Here is a 20,767-nt window from a genome sequence, read left to right as displayed (position 1 = left end):
TGGTGGATGGAGATCTGAAGTTACAACTGGTCTCCAGCTGACAAGAGATCCCTCCCCCTGGAGCAGAGGGCTGCTTTGTAGAGTGGACTCCATGGCCACCCTCTCCAGTCTCCACCCCCCCCCCAGGTCCCCCAGAATTTGCACACTTGCAGCTGGCAACCCTACTTCCCAACTTCAAGGTGGTGTCTGGAGAGCTCCTTGTTACAACTGGTTTCTAGCTGACAGAGAGTCCATGGAGTAGACTCTCCATGCTCCCCCCCACCAAATCCCCCAGAGGCAGCAGAGTGAGTCGGGCACCTGCATGCCTGCTTGGCCAGCTGGCCATTAGGACACAGTGGTGGCGGTGGCTTCTCCCATGCCCGCCTTCTCTGAGGTCAAGGGCTGCCTTGGGGCGCTTTTTTCGACGCACCTTCAGTCCCTTGAGCTGGCGGCTCCCTCCACGTGGGAGAATGCTGCAGCACGTCTACCCAGAGCCACTGAGACGGCATCCTTCTTCGGCTCTGGGTGCAGCCGCTGACCAGGGTGGGGGTGGAGCAGAACCAGGAAGCCTCCTGCGCCTAGTGCCACAAGTGGCTGTTCCGGCCTCATTGGCGCCGGGTCGGACCTGGCATAGAGTGCAGCCAGGAGACTCCCCCTTATCCCCATTAGGGACGCACCTGCACTCTGGGAATTGGAGTGAGTCATCTGAAACCCGTTAAGGAAATTATGTAGTAAGATGTTCTATTTGTATGTAGTTATGATGATGTAACCCATCCTGAGCCTGCTTGTGGGGAGGGTGGCTAGAAACTGAATAAATCAAATCAAACAAGGGAAAGCAACTGGTCCTCTTGTTTTCCTGGCTGTATCCCTAACACGCTTTCCTTGCTGGGATTGGCTGCTCACCTCCTCATCAACTTCAATAGACTGCATCTGACTAACAAGAGAGGTGGCCAAAATCCTTTCAGACATTCCCACATAGCCTAAAGACACCTCCAATCAGGACCAGGCACATTGTGGTCAAGGCCATTTTTCTATACATGCAAGATCACTTCTCCCAGTTTTATAATTCTGACCACTGCATTAAGAAAAACAATTCTCCTAAAATTTGAGGACAGATTATAAAGTTCATTCCTTCTTCAGAATGATTTATTTTATTTAAAATGTGTTCATGCTGCCAATCCCCCTGGTTAGTCACCAAGGTGGCAAACGTAAGAACATTAAAACATCACACATCCTCTCAGTTCAGGATTCAGAGACACCATTTTGTGGGGATACCCATGTCCGACTGGGATTGCACGCCATCTTCCTTCTTTTCCGAGGTTCTTTTCTTACTCCGTGAAGATAGCCGTTATAATAGGGTTCTCGAAAGCTTATGCTACAGTAAGGTTAGTTAGTTTTAAAGGTGCTACTGGACTCTTTACTATTTTGCTACTACAGACTAACACAGCTAACTCCTCTGGATCTATGACCATTTTCTCTAGGGGAACTGGTCTCTATTATCTGGACCTCAAGTGTAATTTGCGGAGAACTCCAGACCCCACTGGAAGGTGGCAACTGTCTAGGCCAGCACATGTATGTACCCATTTTGAGTGCATTGTTCAGGCTCCTAAGTTCTTGAAGGCCTATTTCTGCTTGGTTCCCTTTGGGGTGTTACACGCAAACACATGTCCTGAACTGCTTCCAAGCCAGAAAAGAATCAGCCATTAAGAGTCTTGTGAGGAGGGTAAACGAACTGGTTTATTTGAATAAACAGAAGAGAATAGGTAGAGCCTAGTGGCTCTTCTGGTTTCCAAAGGCATTACATGAACTTTTATCAACTCGGGTTCATTAGCAGAAATGATATTCAACAAATAACTGGTCAAGCCGGTTGCATATACATATGACCTGGCATTGGTCAATTGGTTCATTACAATTAGAGGGTTGTCCATCTTCTCAATCAACACTTTTAGCAATTGTCTATTATATCAAAGAACAAACATTCCTTCTCTGTGGTATCAATAAAGTAACTATCTTACAGCTGTGTGCCATTCCCAGGGCTGGTAGTTTGTCTGTTCATACAAGAGACCATTGATAATCTGTCCAATATCGTGATATAGTTCCAAGGAGAAGGTGATCCCCCTAACATTCTTGAACCAAAGGTCTTGATTTGTTACCATCAGCATGAGCAAGTACCCCGATATGTAACACAAGCTTGGCTATTCGTCTTTCCCAAGGAGACACTGAAGACAGTTTCAGCCCAAGCTAATACTCTGTTCTCAGGATTTGAACGTATCTAATCTCTTGAGACTTTGCAGAGACTAGGCAGAAAGGCAGAATGGATAATTAAAAGTGGATCTTATGTCTCTAGAATGCACTTTCAGTTTTACAGCTGGCTCGGGCAGAAATGTAAGGCTAGAGGAATAGAAACAAAGGGGCTTTCTTGCGTCTGGTACAGAGAATGAAACTAATAATCATGCATATCAAAACTATGTATTAATTAAACGTAATGTTCTTTCTCGGCTATCATCATACTATATCTACTGTTGCATATATGTCTCTCAGGGGTTCTGAGGGTTCCTGCTTGCTACTGAAACTGGGATGAATTGATTTGCATCCTACAGGGAGAACGGAGTTGCTGCTGAAGCCTAGTGGGTGTTGCCCATGAAGCTAAGGCCTAAAAGATGCTCACTGCGCAATCCAGGAGTTACAGTGTGTGACAGACATGGTTTCTCTCCTCCACAGAATATCCACTGAGAGTTAACCATTGAAACTAGAGGTATAGCAGATCTGTGCCAGTGTATTCAAGTTGTGCCTGGAATACTGACAAGGTTTGGATTCTAATCTCTGAAAAGTTGTATGTAATTCTTCTAAAACATGGACCGTATTAATATACTGTTTAATTGCAGTACCTTGTAATTTTGCAAGCCAATTTAAAGCCCAATCCACACTCGAAGCATTTCTATGGTTTCTGCCTTAAGTGAATTCTTTGATGGGAAGCAAGGACGTCTCTCCGACCAAAGCTTCTTCCACACTCCAGGCATTTATATGGTTTCTCACCTGTGTGAATTCTTACATGCACAGCAAGGGTTTGTCTCAATTTAAAGCTTTTCCCACACTCCTGGCATTTATATGGTTTCTCGTCTGTGTGAATTCTTTCATGGGAAGTAAGGTTACTTCTCAGTCTAAAGCTTTTTCCACACTCCAGGCAGTTATATTTTTTCTCACCAGTGTGAATCTTTTGATGAGATGTAAGGTGTGAACTCTGCCTGAAGCTGTTTCCACACTCCTGGCATTTATATTTTTTTTCCCCTGTGTGAATTCTTTGGTGGGATTTCAAGCTTCCACTCTCCGTGAAGCTTTTTCCACACTCCAGGCATTTATATGGTTTCTCCCCTGTGTGAAGTCTTTGATGGATAATAAGGTGACTATTTCTCTTAAAACTTTTTCCACATTCTAAGCATCCATGTGGTTTTTCCCCTGTGTGAATTTTTTGATGGACAGTAAGTTTCCCACGTTCCTTGAAGCTTTTTCCACATTCCAGGCATTTATATGGTTTCTCCCCTGTGTGAATTCTGTGATGGACAGTAAGGTTTCCACAGCAACTGAAGCTTTTTCCACACTCCAGGCATTTATACGGTTTCTCCCCTGTGTGAATTCTGTGATGGAGAATAAGGCTACCACTGTTTTTGAAGCTTTTTCCACACTCCAGGCATTTATATGGTTTCTCCCCTGTGTGACTTTTCCGGTGGAGAGTAAGGTTTCCACTGTAGCTGAAGCTTTTCCCACACTCCAGGCATTTATACGGTTTTTCCCCTGTATGAATTCTTTGATGGACAGTAAGGATGCTACTGTAACTGAAGCTCTTTCCGCACTCCAGGCATTTATATGGTTTCTCCCCTGTGTGAGTTTTCTGATGGACAGTAAGGGTTCCATTGCGACTGAAGCTTTTTCCACACTCCAGGCATGTATACCGTTTTTCCCCTGTATGAATTCTTTGATGGACAGTAAGGATGCTACTGTAACTGAAGCTCTCTCCGCACTCCAGGCATTTATATGGTTTCACTCCGGTGTGAATTCTCTCATGGAAAGTAAGGTTATGTCTCAATCTAACGTTTTTTCCACTCTCCATGTATTTATGCGGCTTCTCCCCAGGGTGAATTCTTTGATGGCACATTAGCCTATTTTTCTGCCCAAACATCATCTCACACTTTAGAGACTTAGACATTTGTTTTCTGTTACAGGTTTTCCCTTGAATATTAATATCTGAGTTTTTAGGAAACTTTCTGCCTTTTGCAGGACGCGCATCCCTATTCTGTCCTTCATATCCTTCTTGCAGCAGAGAGTTACTCCTCAGTAAGAGACCAGCTTTATTCCTCCGTTTGTATGGACGTTCTCCCTCCTCCTTCCTCAGGGCACCACTATATTTGACCGCCTCTTTCTCAACTGCGTACGGATCCTCTTCCTCCAGCACTGGATGTTGTTTCCTTTCATTTGATGATTCCCATATGCCTCCTTCTGAAAAAAGAGAAACCTCATGTGAGGATATGACACTTTCTACAAGGATCTGATGAAGAGAGTCCTGCTTGGCATTGTAATGGCTGCATTTGCACTCTGTAAATGTTAAGGGTAAAGTTCTCACAACCCTCAGCCAGTTCTCCCCCTCACTTTCTCAATTCTAAACTCCAAGCTGAGTCAGTTAGCAGAATAGCCATTTGTAGGAACAGAGCCCTAGAGCGAATATACAATGGATACCTTTGTCTCAAAGCGATCAAGTGGTTTTAAGTTTCTCTTTTCCTAGCTTGGTAAATTTACGGGGAAGAGTGGTTTGGGGGAGCTTGTGGGGACAAAAAGGGCAAGAACAGTCATACATTGTATAGAACTAAGCCCCCACTCCAGCTCTCGTCTGCTGAAAGTACCTAGCTCAAGTTCTCCAGGAGTATCTGGAAAGCTTTAGTCCATATCATAAGAAGCCACCTGGCATCTAGGTCTGTGGGCAATGTGTGCACACCTTTGGCAAGTAACTCAAGAGACAATGAATATACTTGAAAACATTAGAAAACTCAGCAGCATTGCTGAGTCTCGCCCAGGAAATTCAGGCATGAATGGAATGCCAAATGCAAAAGCAGAGTGACTTGGCATGAGTCGATTTACTATCTTCCCAGCGCTGGGTGGAGCCTTGGTAAGACAGGTCTCCTTGAGTCACCCCTTTTAGCACATTCTGATATCCTCCTTCCGCGACGAAACCCCCAGACCAAGACTGAGGAGTAATCAATTAAGCACTGATACATTTAGCAATCCTTCAGGGAACTGGCATGTCCACATATAAATTCATCAACTCAGCTCCGGGAGATTCAGAAGCAGAAAGGGCAGTAATTGTTAATTGAGTATCACCTCTGAAGGGATCAGCATTCATGCCCTCCACAAATAGCAGCAGTTCACCGGGAGTTGGGGCTTCATGCAAGGTGGCTCTTGGCCAGTCCAGCAGCCCCTCCAACATGACGCACCATCGCCCTCTCCCTGTTCCCTCCCCCATTAACACTGGGACAGCTGCCTGGGACCCCCACCCCCCACCCCGCTCAGTCAAGACTAATCTACTGTAGCATAGTGGTTAAGTAGCAGGGTTGTGAATCAGCACTCTGCTAGTTCGACTCCCACTAATGCCATGAACCCCGTAGGTGACCTTGGACAAGCTGCTCCTCTCAGTCCCCGCTCCCAAGCTGTATTGCAGAGGTAATAATAACGCTGGCTTTGTTCATTGCTCTAGAGAGTAGCACTAATTGTTCAGAAGGAAGGTATATAAGCACACGGTTATTGCTATTAAGCCCAATTCTTTTGACCGGCTGCCTCAGAGAACATGAAATCAGGTGTGACTTGGAGGACACGAATCCTGGCTAGGGTTTGAAAGACGTGGGGGAAACCAGGATTTCCGCTGCAAGATGCTCAATTTTACGTTGACCAGAAACACAGCACTGCCCTGATCTGACGTGGTCAGGGAAAGAGAGAACCCGCGTTCAGATGAGAGCTGCCTGCAGTTGCTTTGGGCCACGTCTCTGCAGTAAAGCTCACACTTTGCTTTGCAGGCATAACGTCCCAGCATCTTGGCCTGGCACAGCCAGTTCAAGGAATCTTAGGAGAAATAGGGATGGGGAATTGAAAGCCTCTGCCTCTCAGAGTAGACCAGACTTAGCTCAACTTGGCAGGGGATATATGTTCCAGAAACACAGGCACCATTTCAGCATTCACAACTCGTGCAAGCTCTTTTGAGGAACAGTTCAAACTCTGAGGATAAACAAGGCCCCAGAAATCCACCACCCCTTGGACAGAAGTGGCAACTCAGTGACACAACAGATCTAAGCAGCTACCTGATAATCCCTCCTCTTCATCAGAGGTCAGGAGAAACAGCTCTTCCTCCTCTTCCAGCCAGGAGACGAGGTCAGGTTTGGCAACCGGAGGTCCTTTGCATCAGAGGGGAAAGACCACAAAATTGTAGCTCTTCAGGATGCATCACATAAATCCAGAAATTCCAAGCCTGGTTGAATCTGTCCCTCCAGAGATACAGAAGAGACAAGGGAAAGGGTGGGATGGAGTGCAGGAACGGATCAAGAATCAACCGCTTGGCCCTGGGATTCTGTGCCTGCTCCCTGCCAAGTGGAGATTGAAATGTGGCAGCCATCCTTTCTGAGCCTCTCTAGGTCTTAAGACATTTCTTTTCTGGACAGTGACAGACTTCTGCAGCTTGATGAACTTGGCCTGCATTCTTGAGAACAGATATCAGCCTAATATTTCAGGCCAACTCAAGAGCCACACTGGCTGTGCTGGAACTGCTTTCGCAAACCCTCCTGTCTGAACAGTCTAAACATGGATGGGATAGGAGGAGAACATTCACTGACTTCTGCTTACAAAAGAGAGGGGCCAGAACGGGACAGGCAGAGCGCCCGAAATTGGGGCCATAGAGACTGCTCTGATTCAACTCTGCTCGATCCTTGTTTTTAACACAATTTGGAACAAGGACACATTACTCTGAGCCCATTTTTATTTTCTGTTGGACAGCTAATTTGGCTGAGAATTCTCCCTCTTTTCAAAGGGGGACAAAGACTAGCCAGGTTAGGGAACTGGGCCACTGGCATCACTTGTCAGCCCTTGATCAAGAGCTGCCCTGTCTCCCTGAAAGAGAAGGCTGTGACGGAGGGAGACCCGGAGTGGGCAAAACCTCGCCTTCCATCTTTCTGTGGAGTAATTAAGAGCAATCCAGACGCAGAGAGGTTGGTGGCTTTGGTCCACATGCAGGTTTTAAAATCTCAGGCAGAGAGTGGTCCTGCAATGTACTCAGGATACAATTATATAAAAGGCAAGCCATATTCCAGTCGACTTACCTCTTATCCTGGTGCGCCTCCAGAGGGCACTACTGCAGCAAGAAGCCCAGGCGAGGGAGCTCATGCTTCCAGAGAGCCTGCCGTGGTAGAAAGCCCAGGCCGGGATCAGGCGCAGAGCAGGAGGGAATGCCCTCCTTCACTCAGTGGGAATAAGGCACAGAGCAGGTGGCAATACCTGCCTCCACTGCAGCCTAATACAAGTTGACAATAATCTTAGGTTTGAGGAGGAGCAGGAATACAGTATGGAAAAGGAGAAAAGGGATCCTCACCCAGGGAGGCCACGTTCCAAAAATTCTCCAGCATGACTTCCTTGTAGAGAGCTCTCTGGGATGGGTGCAGCAGGGTCCATTCCCCCCGGGTGAAACGCACAGCCACCGCTTCAAAGGACACTGGAACCTGGAAAAAGGACAAAGAAGCATTTCTTTACACCACTGGAAACCTGGTCACTCGCGGGGTGTGTTTGTGTGTGTGCGTGGATGCCAAAGACACAGACAGTGAATGAACGTTGGAAGGGCAGCACAAAGAGAGGGGAGGAGCCTGTCGGGATATCGAAAATCACGATTTTCGTGAGATGTATGCATGTTAATCTTTGTAATCTCAAGTAGTTTCAAAACCTTTGTAAAGTTCAACTGCTGGTCAGGAAAAGTCCCCAAAGTTCATGGCCGCCTCTGTTTGGCAATTTGTTGGTGGGGCAGAAGAGATAGTAGAATTTTCACTGATTAGTTGCCAATATGGCCTTATAACAAATATCAATATGGCCTTATGACTTTATTAAGACTTACTCTAGTCCATCTGCTACTCATTTGCATAATCTTTTGGAGGATCCATGTTTTTATGCCATGGATAATCACCTCTTTTCAAGTTAGAAAGGTTTTATTTCTTTCTGTTTCTGCCACCATTGCGATAAAAAGTGTGCAGAGGTCTAACCAGGCTTCCTGCTAGCAGCTTTCCGTCAGGGCAGGCCTTCTGTTGGGTGAGCTGAGCTTCTTACCTTACACAGCATTATGGCAATTAGCCGACAACCTGATTTGCCTTAATTTTAGAGAATTGAAACGTTTATGTATTTTGCTAAGTTTGAGAGATGTTAGGACTAGATCGGATTTTTATCGTATGCACTTTTTCAGTACTTGTAGGGTTAATTTGCACCAGTCCTTGATTAAGTCCTTGCCTCATAAAAAAGATCATTAACCCAAGAAGTTGTATTGTCGAAGGCTTTCATGGCCAGAGAACAATGGTTGTTGTGGGTTTTCCGGGCTGTATTGCCGTGGTCTTGGCATTGTAGTTCCTGACGTTTCACCAGCAGCTGTGGCTGGCATCTTCAGAGGTGTAGCACCAAAAGACAGAGATCTCTCAGTGTCACTCTGATCTCTGTCTTTTGGTGCTACACCTCTGAAGATGCCAGCCACAGCTGCTGGCAAAACGTCAGGAACTACAATGCCAAGACCACGGCAATACAGCCCGGAAAACCCACAACAACCAACCCAAGAAGTTCTCCCTTTGTTCTGCTGGCCAAAGATCGTGCAGCCACAGATGAGTCTCCTCCAGAGACTTTGCCTTCAACAGACCTCGTGGGGGATTCTGCAGCTGAGCGCAGCGGATGAGGCTTTAACTATCCGAAAGCTGAGTTAAGTGCAGATCCCTAAATTGGGGGCAAGTCAGATCCTTCTTCACAGGGACATGGGGCTCACCCTCCCAGCCCTTCCTGGGGGCATTTTGGGGCCAGGGGTCTGTCCTCAGTCACAAGCAGCTAGTGGCCTTGTGGGGAAGAGGGGAGAGAGGTCTATACGTTAAAGGAACAAATCCCTTTTCCTGGGAAATCCATGGCCCCGTCTCATTTCATAGTCCCTCCTTGGGCTTCTCCTAGGCAGGGGGTGAGCATTTTCCCTCCTCCCCAGGGGGCAGCCTCGACATCTGGCAGTGCCAGCCAAGGACAAGCGACCCAGTGCTCTGAGTGGAGAAGGAAACAGCCCTGCCATCCCCTGCAAAGCTCCCCAGTGACCCACCACCCCTCCGGCTGCCCTGTACCTGAGCTGGCTGCATTGTGGCTCTTTTCCTCTCATCACACACAGGAGATGGTGACAGAGGCATCAATGCTGTCTTTTCGCTGCAGACTTGGAGAGAGAAAAAGAAAGAGGGTGGGAAACATTTTTTAATACACACCTTTTCTGTGCCAGTCCCTTCCCTCTCTGGATTTGCTCCTGGGCACAGTTCACGATATCTTGCATGTGGCCTTTGATCTAGGAGGCCTGCAGGGTCTTTGGACCCACCTCTCTCCCCCCTCGGCCACCCAGTCTATGGGAGGGGGAGATTTCCCCCTTCCTTATTCACTCACCCCCCTCTCCTTCTTGCCAGGCCTCCTCCGGATCTCTTCAAATCTACTCCAGGGCTATGAGTCCCTAAGCCTGCCTGAAGCCTCCTGGCAGAGGGAAGCCAAGACCCTCCAGCCCACCCCACACACCGAGACAAATGTGCTGGGAATGAGGCGGCAGAGCCATGAGGTGATGGGAAGACTGCCTGACTTGATGTGACAGATGTGAGATGCCAGCTAGAAATGAGAATCTCCCTGCACAGAGAAAGCTAGCCCTTCAGTGAAAAAGTTCTCTCTTCTCTGCCTGTCCCGGCCATGATGCTCTGCTGTGGCAGGGAGATTTCAACAGATTTCAACCATGTCCCTCTATCCACAGTTTCAGGTTAAACTCCTCTGAATTGCATGGGGAAAACGGGAGCAAAGTGCCTAAATGAGTGCCATCCTCTCCATAGGCTCAGGTCTCTGCCAATCCTTCCTCTTGGATATGTGGACCAGGTCTGAGACTCCCTGTGTCCCTGCTGAGCCCCACGTGATTCTGCAGCTGTGGTTCCTAATCCATAGAGGCTTGGAGAGAAAACACCCCTTCACACATTCCCAGTAGAGCAGAAAAACAGCCCTCAAACTACAGGGGACTTACTTGGAATGAAAACAGAAAGAGAGTTTATGGGCAGAAGAGTCTAAGCGATTTTCCACATGGGAACAGGCTAGAGTGACTCCCCCATTGCGGCTGCCCTGCAGGTACAGTCCAGGAGCAACGGGGCTTTCACACCGCAAGTTCCCTTGCATTTCCCCTGCTCCAGATTCCCAGCATGGACCCCCCCCCCCGCTTCCCAAACACATGAATTTTAGTTGGTTATAAGATCACCGATTTAATATGATGGGTGTCGCCGTGACCCTCCTGTTTACTCTGACTCAAGAGTGTCCAGGAGCCCAGATCAAGGAACCAGGAGGCCCTGACCCTGCAGAGGCAGCTGCCCACCAGCCCCAGATGCTACCTGACACAGCCTGCAAGTGAGCCCTTCCACCCCACCCCCTCAAATAACCTCTAGGCCGCTGCCAAACAGGCGATGTAACCAGGCCCACAGCTCACAGGACCCTTTGCCACTAAGGAGGAACAGCAGTGGCAGAAGGCCCATGCTGCAGAGAGGCACAAAAGAGGCAAAGTGCTAGACGGGCTGCATGCGACCTCCCTGTCAATCCAGAGCAGAGGGCGAGGGTGGTGATGCCTCTCCTAGCCAGAGCCCGGCAAGGTCTTACGAGCGCCAGCTCCTGCCAGCACACGCAGTTGAGCCTGGCTGACACCCGGCCTATTGAGGCTGAGGCTTGAGAAGGCTGCCTTGCTGGATCAACTGGATCCCTACGTGCAGGCCCTGTGCTCCCAGCTCCAGGCCCTGCCGCTCTGCCTTCCTAAGCCTAGCTGGCCTACTCCAGCGGAGACCGGCTCTGCAAACTGATAGACACGCTGTGATCATGCAACTGCTGACTCCAAAACCAAAACCGAGACTGCGCCTCCCTCCCCAGGCCAGGGGAATGAAAAAGGGCTGCGCTTTGGTTTGGGAACAGGGGAATCTGAAGGGGGAGCAAAGCAGGTTTGGGAAAGACCAGAGAAAAGAGGGGGGGTTATGGAAGGTGCCCAAATGCTCTATGAGGCTGGGGAGGAGCAGGAAAAATAGACGGCTTCACAAATCCCTCTAACTGAGGGCAAATCGCCTGCATGGAAAAGGTCTAACACATCTGTTCCCACACATCTGTTTCCATTTCCCAGGAGGAAAGGAACACAGCGTTGATATTGAGGCAGAGTTTTTTTCCTTGGAAATCCCCCCTTTCCACTCCTTAGGTAAGAGACGGCAGGTGGGAGATGGCAGCTAGGAACGAGAATCTCCCTGCACAAAGAAATCCAGCACTGCAGGGGGAAATGTTCTGCCCTCTCTTCTTGTTCTGGCCAAGAGGGTTTTCTGTGGCAGAAAGGTAAGAACGGAGGGCAAATGGGTCTCGGTGGAAGCTGCCTTGAATCTAGGCATGGGAAAACCAGGAGAAAAGTGCCCAAATTTACGCCGTCCACTCCACCACCTCAAGTCTCTGCCCTGAATGAAGGAGACATGTGGATGGGGGAATCCTCTAAGATGTCTTCCGCCACGTGTGGGATTCCGCCATGGCTGTTGCCACGCAGATACCGTTCAGGGGCAATGGGGCTCCCACAGGGCAGGTTTCCCTGCTTTCCCCTGCCCCAGACTCCCAACGGTGCCCCCCCAAACAGATGTGCAACTGGGACTTTTTTAATTGGTCTGTAAAATCAGCAATTGAATATCATAACAGTATAACCTGGTAGAGGCTGGGTTGTAACAATACACCAATTCTCAACTGTTGCTCAAAAACCCCCCAAAAGGCCCTCCACACAAACCTTCCCAGGGCAGGGGAGGGAAAACCGGCTGCGTCTGGGAGGACCAGGAGAATCCGAACTGGCCGCCACCCAGGCTGGCTTGCAAAAGTCAACTTGGCCGCTAAAATAGGCCTGAAAGACACTGGAAAGGAGCTCCTGGAAAACGCGAGGAGGTGCCCAAATGCCCCCTAATGCTACGGGGAAGCAGGGAAAAGGAGGGCCAAGTATTCAACTCGGGGCAAATCACCACAGTGGAGAAGGTCGAACACGCCTCCCATTTGCCAAGGAGAAAGGGGCGCCGCCTCACTAACGAGGCTTCCTCAGAAAACCCCTTCCCGCCCTTTCGGCTCTTTTTAGGGGTCTTCCAGCCCTTCTGTCACACCTAGGGGCAGTCATTGCCCTCCGGGGCCTGTCAATCCAGTCCCAGAGCCCTTCTGTCACACCCACAGGCCGTCATTCCAGCATGGGGCCTGTCAATCCGGTCCCAGAACAGTCTATCTGGGCCCAGACACTTTCCTTCAAAATCCATTCCACGTTTTCATTGCACCTCTTTTTTTTGCTCTAATGTGTTTCAATGGAGCCCATGCAAGTCAATGGGCATTCCAGGTTCCCATTATTTCCAATGGGCATTCAAGCCTCTCCCATTATTTCCAATGGGCAATCCTGTCATTCATAGGGGCAGGGCGGGATCGGGGGGGGGGCACCTCTTCCTCCTCCCTGCCTCGCCCAGCTCCTGCCTCCCCGCTTTGCTTCAGGCGTTGTCCCCCACCGCCCATCGCCTCCCCTGCCAGGCCACCTTGAGCTCACCAGAGTGGCACAGCCTCTGTGGAGAAAAAGAGGCCTCTTTTGCACAGGGCCAGGCAATGGCTGCCCCCCTTCCCTCCACCCCAGGTCCCTCTCTAGGACTGCTGCTCTCTCTCCCTCTCTTTAACCCTTAGAGAGCAGATCAGGCGCTTCAGGTAGCTGAGCAGAAGCATGCAAATGGAGCATCTCAGGAAAAGGGCAGACAAATGCCCCGCAAAGCAAATGATGATGGTGATGCCCTGGAGCAGAAGGCCAGGTGATACAGTGCCTGTTTTGATGGGATGGCTGAAGACCAGGCTGAAAATCCCTCCGCCTCCTCGCAAGTAGATTTTGCTTCATCCTTTCAAAGTCTTAATAATCTCCTTCTACCGCCCCGTGGCACAGAGTGGTCAGCTGCAGTACTGCAGCCCAAGCTTTGCTCACCACCTCAGTTTGATCCTGGCAGAAGCTGCTTCAGGTAGCCGGCTCCGAAGTCGGTAAAACGCGTGTCCAGTTTCCCGGGGGTGAAGTCTACATGACTGGGGAAGGTAATGGCGAACAACCCTGTAAAAGGTCTGCCAGGAAAACGTCGCGATGCCACGTCCCCCCATGGGTCAGTAATGACTCGCTGCTTGCAAAGGACCTTTACCTTCTTTGCAGCTTCACCATGGAACCTCGCCCCCTCCTTTGCCAAGGATTAGGCTCGTGCGTTTTATTTCTACCCCTTTGTTATTCCCCTAGTAGGCAGGCAGCTGTTAGGGAAAGGGGAGGTGTTGCTTATCGTTTTATGATCTCTCCCTCATTCTAGTAACAGCTGTTTAATTTTTTTGTGCTATTTCAATTAAACTCTTTTTGTTTTGGTTGTTGTGGGTTTTCCGGGCTGTATTGCCGTGGCCTTGACCAAGACCTGGGCAATACAGCCCGGAAAACCCACAATAACCATCGTTCTCTGGCTGTGAAAGCCTTCTATAATATATCTTTTTGTTTTGTGCTTCTCCCCCCGCCCCCCCCCCCTCGTTGTTCATGCAGCTGCTGTGCCGAATCTAAACCTTGGTTAGGAATCTCAAAATAGTGTGGGGTTTTTTATAATATTTTTTTATCAACGAACAAAAACAACAATACAACTTATCAATGAAATTACAGACAGTGTGAAATCAATTAAGTACAATAACAATATTGCACTAATAACAGTATTAGTGTTTTTAAATACCCCCCTGTACACATGTTTGTTCCTTGCCAGCAAGAGGATGCCTTTGCTTGTTGGGGCAAAATAGTAAAGAGTCCAGTAGCACCTTTAAGACTAACCTACTTTACTGTAGCATAAGCTCTCAAGAACCACAGTTCTTGAAAGCTTATGCTACAGTACATCTGACGAAGAGAGCTGTGTTTCTCGAAAACTTATGCTACAGTAAAGTTGGTTTGTCTTAAAGGTACTACTGGATTCTTTTCTATTTTGCTACTACAGACTAACACAGCTAACTCCTCTGGATCTATCTGCTTGTTGGAGGGCCTCCATGTGTAGAGCAATTTGGGTAACACCCCTGTGCTTCATCTGAATGGGCGCTGCCCCAGCTGGTTTGCCCCTCCAACATGACCCACAATTTCCCTGTCCTTGTTCTTCCCCCAAACACTGAAGGATCTGCTACCGAGCCCTCTCCCTGCTAAGACCCCTTAGTATTAAATCAGCTTCCCAACTGACTGCTCCAGAAAGCATGCAATTGGCTGTGATCAGAGGGGAAAAAACAGAATTAGGATCCCTCTGGGTGCACATCCATTCAGAAATTCTAAGCTAGGTTCCCTCAGAAATACATAACATGCAAGTTACGGGTGGGGTGGAGTACAATATGGAGTCAAGAATCATCCACCTGGCACTGGAAGTTCTGTGCCTCCTCCCAGCCAAGCTGAGACTGAAATGTATCCATCATGGTTTCCTAACTTATCAGGCATTAAGAAATTTCCATTTTCAAGAGTGACAACTTATTCAGCTTGATAAACTTTGCCCACATTCTTGAGAACAGAAATCTGCATAATATTTGGGTCTGTTTAGGTGGGCAACTAGTTCATAGAATCATAGAGTTGGAAGGGGCCATACAGACCATCTAGTCCAACCCCCTGCCCAGTGTAGGATCAGCCTAAAGCATCTCTGACAAATATTCATCCAGCCTCTTCTTGAAAACTATCAGTGAAGGGGAGCTCACCACCTCCCTAGGCAGCTGATTCCACTTTTGAACTACTCTGACCATGAAAAAGTTCTTCCTAATATCCAGCCGGTACCTTTCTGCATGTAATTTAAGCCCATTGCTTCAGTTCCTACCCTCTGCTGCCAACTGGAACAGCTCCCTGCCCTCCTCCAAATAACAGCCTTTCAAATACTTAAAGAGAGCAATCATGTCCCCCCTCAGTCTCCTCCAAACTAAACATTCCCAAGGCCCTCAGCCTTTCCTTATAGGGCTCAGTCTCCAGACCCCTGATTATCCTCGTCACTCTCCTCTGCACCCTCTCCATTTTGTCCACATCCTTTTTTAAGTTGCATCACTTGGCAGCCCTGGCTCCTACACTGCCATGTCTCCCCAAAACAGAAGACTATGTCAAAGGGCATCTCTGGGTGGCCTAAACCTCATGTTACTTCTTTCTGAAAAATAATTAAAACCAGCCCAGGCAGAGAGTTCTGTGGGTTTGGTCTGCCTTTAAGTTTTGAAATCTCGGGCACAGAGAAGTCTTGAGATTCTCTAAGGATTACAAATATAGGGCACAGAGAAGTGCTAAATTTTCACTCCAGAGGTCCTGAGGATTTAGTTCATTTTAATCCAGTTAACAGGATCCTGGGCCTAAGGCTGAAGAAGCAGTAGCTGGTAGGCCTCAAAAAGGTCTCTCTTCCACAAAGGCCTGAGGCAGGTAAATTTTGCCCTATATTGATTCTGCCCCATTGTAAGGCTTCCCCCCCCCCCCGTTCACTTACTTGCTAGAATAGTTTATAAACCATTTCTTGTTCATTCTGCCTGGATTTTTCATGCCTGAAGGTTGGCCATACATTAGGAAAGCCCCTGGAGGGGCAGGAAGAGTGCTGTGGGCCTGAGTAAAGCCTGAATGGTGGCAGTCAGTTTAGGCCCCTGCCTGCTCAAGGCCTGAAGGGGGGGGGAAGAGGGGTATTTAGGGGGAGGGAGAGATACCTGGAAGAGCTTGTGACAAACATACACTGTCCTACCCTGTTCTGTGACATTTTTCTTTTGAAAGAAAAGAACGGCCTAGCTGAAAGGCAACTTTCTACTTGCAACTTATAATGTACGTTTTGGAAGAAAAGTCCTGAACCTTTTGTGGATTTTAAATGTCCTTCATTGTTGCTCCTCAGGGCCCATGATCCTGAGGGGAGAATATCTTTGGACTAGAGATCTGCATCTTCTAGGATCCAGGGCCCAAATCTGCAAACTGTAATTATCATTGGCTTCTTTACTACTTTAGAAACCAGCAGGGCTGCTGGCAAATACAAGCTGACAATCTAAGGTTTGAGGGTGAGCAGGAAGGTAACCCCAGAGAAAAAGATCCTCACCCAGAAAGGCCACATGGCCAAAATTCTCCAGCGTGACCTCCTTGTAGAGAGCCCTCTGGGCTGGGCGCAGCAGGGTCCACTCCTCCTGGGTGAAACGCACAGCCACCTCTTCAAAGGACACCCCACTCTGAAAGAAGAAGCATTTCTTTACACCACTGGAAAGAGGATCCACGGAGGATCCAAAATCAGAGACAGTAAATTAATACTGGAAGACTAGCAGAAAGAGGAGGGGAGAAGAGCCCCCTGGAGACATTTGGTCCTCCCCTCCCCTCCCTCCTTGGAGACAGAGGGGCTGTGCTCAGTTGCTCTGTCCCCCACATACACCCTGGATCTGCTGTGGAGCTCTTCCCCTGCTTATACCTCTTCTGCAGGTTTCTTGGGATACTAAATCAGCTTTCCAGCTGGCTGCTCCAGACAACATTCAATCAAGCTGACAATAAGAGATGAATCCTAGCTATGGTTTAAAATACACTGGGAATGCCAGAATTTCCTCAGCAAGATGCTGGGGTTTATATTGGCATACTGTACGCATCAGACTGTTCAGAAATACAACACTCCTCTATGCTGGGGAGGTAAGATGAGGCCATGTGAAAGCTCTCCGGAGCCACTTTGGGTCGTGTCTCTACAGTAAAGCACCTGCTTTGCTTTGCAGGCACAACATCCCAGGATCAAGGCCTGCCACCTCCAGACCAAGAGATCTGGTTATCATCAAAGTTTGGAGCCAATTCCTTAAACACCCGCCGCTTCCACTTTAGAAGCTTGCACGGGCCATTTCACCACATACTCTGGCCAGCCTCCCCACACATTCCTCCCCGCCCCAGCCAGCCGCCCTACAACCCGCACAGGTTTGTTTCGATATATAAATCACCCCAAACCAGTTACAAGATGTTCTTAGGGTAGGCAGTGTAAGAGCTTTCTGAGTTTGTTGCTGTGACGTTTGCCGTGAGCAAAGAAGAAAACAGAGATTACTGAGGCAGGAGTTGTGTGTAAATAACAAAGGTTTATTTATTTACAGGTTGGTTTTAAAGAACAGATCAGCAGCACAGGTCTCCAACAAAGGTGAATTGTGGCTGAAACACAAATTTAAGCTGGCTTCAGAGTGTTGTTTGAATTCTCCTTAATGCTTGCAGGTTTGCCTGAGATTTGTAACTATTCAGGAGAAATATCTTAGAAATATTCTGCAACAGGTGCCAGGGAGGTCAGAGCAAGATAAATTGGTGGTGCCGCTGGCAGGTAAGGACAAATGGATTACAATGCAAGTCGCAAAGTTTGTAAGATCGGTAAACAAAATACAGTTAAGACTATGGAAGTAAGTTTTATTTTACTTAATGGTATCAATAAGTTCCTTTTAGTAGTATTATATTATATTACATGCTTTTATGTATTTTATGGATTTAAAGATCTTGATGGAGTTTTGTCAATTTCGGTTTAAATTTTATGTAGTAATTTGTATTAATAATATTGTACTTTTCTTGTTATTTGCTATGGCTGTGCTGAAGCAATAAAGTATTGATGATGATGATGATGATGATGATGATGATGATGATGATGATGAATGCTTGCAGGTGCAAACAGGATGTCACTACCTAGGCACCAAATTGGATCCTCTCAGAATTCCACCCACACCAGCCTGCCCTTTCCCAAGAATCGGACTAAATGGTACCAGGTCTGCTCCTAATCACTAAGGATAGGCCTCACAACTGTTACTCTCTCTTCTTCCAGAGGTAAAAACCCTCAGCCCCTCTACCAGGCAGAGTTACCCTTTATATTGTCTGAGTGGCTGTTTTACCTACCAGGGAAAAGACACCGTCCTGCCTCTCAATGCTTTTTGAAATGGGACGATGTGCTGAAAAGAGGAAGCACATGTGCTCTACCCCCAAGTCCCCAGGAATTTGCCAATGCTGAGTTGTCCAGTTTTCACCTGGGCAGTCGGTTATTTTCTTGGACTGTCCAGGGGAAATGGGCGCAAAGTACCGGACATCTGGAGGGGAGGGAGGGGAAGGGGAGGAAGGGGAGCAGTGTGGCACACAGGAAGCTGGCGCACTCGCCGCCGCTGCAGAACAGGCAGGCTGGCTCCACTCATAGGTCTGGCCCACAGCACCCCTGCCTCTCTGCTCCACATTGAGGGGTGCCCCTGGGAGAGCTGGGTCGGCCAGGCTGGCTCCCCACCGCCAGCCTCCAGCTACATGCTGAGAGACTCAGGCTTGTGCAATGATCTCACTTCTGGATCCTTCCAAAAGTGCATATCACGGGTCCCCCTCTCCCCAGGGTTCAGTATTTTTCATAAGCCAACTGGCAACCTTACTGGGGAATACCTCGTTATTCAGAAACAGGTGGTTTGGGAGCAAACCTCCCTTGAAGTTGGGCCCAAGGGTCAGCAATGAAGCTTTTTCCACTGGGGTGGGGGCTGGGATTTATGGCTAAAGGCCTTCCGGTTTTACAAGCACATTTGTCCAGCTGTCAGCTAAGGAAGAGAGGGAATGTCTGTTCCAAAAGGAGCCAATGGCGGAAGCGCGGATGCTGAGGGGTTTACCTGACTGTTGCCATTCACACGGCTTACAACCACAGCAGTAGGGTCCTTTCGGACTAGTTTTATGCTGCAGATACTTGGAACTGGAGAGAAAAGACGTGGAAAATAGAGAGAAAATCCTTCTACCTTCACCAGTTTCTGCTGCTTCACCCCTCTTGGTCTGTCATTCAGACTGGTGTGGGGGTCAAGAGGATGCATCTTTGGCCCTGGTAGATGATCTCCGCTCAGAGGATGGCAAGAGGAAAACCTCGGTGTCATTCTTGTTGGCCATCCTGGTGACTTCGGGGGCCTTAGACCGTGCTACTCACAGGGGCCATCCGTAACATCTGGCAGGGTCCACCAACCCCAGTCCCTTTTGCCCCACAGATCTCAGAATTAATGACCAGGGATCTCATAACCACTTACTGGGATTTGACAGCTAGGCTGCCATTTTATCAAGGTCATCTTTCCCAGCAGCCATGGGGTGGACTACAAGTGCTTTTGGATTCTCTGGCCTGCGGTTCTGTGTGCTGAATTTCACAGTTTTTGTTTGTATTCTCATGAACATCTCACAGCTCTTGGGACCTAAAAGAAGTGCAAACATGTACAGATGTCCAACTGTCAAGCGCCTGGCAGGGAAAAGGCACAGGGAAACAGAGCCTTGCTGGTCCATCTATGTCCAGCATCCTGCCTTACACAGACATCCACTAGTTACTCTGGAAGTCCAACCACAGGGTATAGATGCTGAGGCCTTCTACTAATGTTGTCTCCTGACACTCATACCCAGATGTTACTCCCTGTGAATGTGAAGGTTCCCTTTAGTTGTCGCAGCTAGTAGCCACTAATAGACCTCTCCACCATGACTCTGTCTAATCCCCTTTTAAAGCTATTTATGCCTATGCCTATCACTATATCCTCTGGCAGAAAATTCCATATTTTGATCACTTGAGTGAAGAAGCATTTCCTTTTGTCCATCCTGAATTTACTACTTATCAACTTCATTAAATGTCCTTGAGTCCTAGTATTTTGGGAGAGGGAGAAAAAAATTCTTCCTCCTCTCTATCCCATGCTTAATTATTTGCCTCCTTTTGAAACTGAAAGTCCCACGTTCTCTAGCCTTTCCTCATAGGAAAGGTGCCAAACCCACTTAATCTCCCTGGTTTCTCTCTTCTTTACTTTTTCCAGATCTCCATTGTCCTTTTGGAAATATGGTGACCAGAACTGCACTCAATAGTCTGAAAGAGGCTGCACCATAAATCAATCAGAGGTGTTATAATATTGGCTAATCCAAATTACTTTGGTGCAATGCCTTTCCACACTCCAGACAATCTATGGTTTCTTCCCTTTGTAAATTCTTTCATGAGAAGTTATGGAATCTTTCTGTTCAATGGTTTCTTCCCTGTGTGAATTCTTTGATGGTAAGTAAAGATACCTATGCAACTGAAGCTCTTTCCACACTGGGGAGAAGCCATATAAATGCCTGAAGCTTTTTCCACACACAAGGCATTTATATGGTTTCTTTCCTATATGAATTTCTCCATGGGAACTTACAGAACCTTTTTGTCCAATGGTTTCTCTCCTGTGTGAATTCTTTGATGGTCAGTAAAGATTCCTCTGTAAATGAAGCTCTTTCCACACTGGGGAGAAGCCATATAAATGCTTGAAGCTTTTTACACACCTGAAGCATTTAGATGGTTTCTTCCCTATGTCAGTTCTTTAATGGGAAGGTACGGAATCTTTCTATCCAATGGTTTCTCCCCTGTGTGAATTCTTTGATGGTTAGTAAAGATTCCCCGGAGACTGAAGTTCTTTCCACACTGAGGAGAAGCCATATAAATGCCTGAAGCTTTTTCCAGACCTGAGGCACTTAGATAGTTTCTCCCCTAGGTGCATTCTTTCATGGGAAGTA

The 20,767-nt window shown here is 47.9% G+C and overlaps 1 protein-coding gene across 1 annotated transcript; it reads right to left on the bottom strand.

Annotated features, from left to right (window-relative positions):
- Window positions 1-1,698: 1,698 nt before the first annotated feature.
- LOC129327075 (zinc finger protein 883-like) lies at window positions 1,699-12,893 on the bottom strand. Its single transcript, XM_054975502.1, has 5 exons — window positions 12,827-12,893; window positions 9,357-9,442; window positions 7,601-7,727; window positions 6,321-6,413; window positions 1,699-4,473 (listed from the first exon to the last, which is right to left on the bottom strand). The coding sequence occupies exons 2-5, from the start codon at window positions 9,417-9,419 to the stop codon at window positions 2,918-2,920; spliced, it is 1,839 nt and encodes a 612-aa protein (XP_054831477.1). The 5' UTR covers window positions 9,420-9,442; window positions 12,827-12,893; the 3' UTR covers window positions 1,699-2,917.
- Between the last annotated feature and the right edge of the window lie 7,874 nt (window positions 12,894-20,767).

The sequence above is a fragment of the Eublepharis macularius genome, chromosome 4, assembly GCF_028583425.1.
Source record: "Eublepharis macularius isolate TG4126 chromosome 4, MPM_Emac_v1.0, whole genome shotgun sequence".
Taxonomy (NCBI): Eukaryota; Metazoa; Chordata; class Lepidosauria; order Squamata; family Eublepharidae; genus Eublepharis; species Eublepharis macularius.
This window is presented reverse-complemented; position numbering and strand designations above follow the sequence as displayed.

What these genes read in the sequence shown, in the direction of transcription:
- LOC129327075 (XM_054975502.1), bottom strand. Translation starts at nt 9,419, where the DNA reads ATGCCTCTGTCACCATCTCCTGTGTGTGATGAGAGGAAAAGAGCCACA. An exon ending in TTGGAACGTGGCCTCCCTGG is followed by an intron (nt 6,414 to 7,600) that starts GTGAGGATCCCT and finishes TCTGATGCAAAG; the next exon opens with GACCTCCGGTTGCCAAACCT. An exon ending in TGAAGAGGAGGGATTATCAG is followed by an intron (nt 4,474 to 6,320) that starts GTAGCTGCTTAG and finishes CTCTTTTTTCAG; the next exon opens with AAGGAGGCATATGGGAATCA.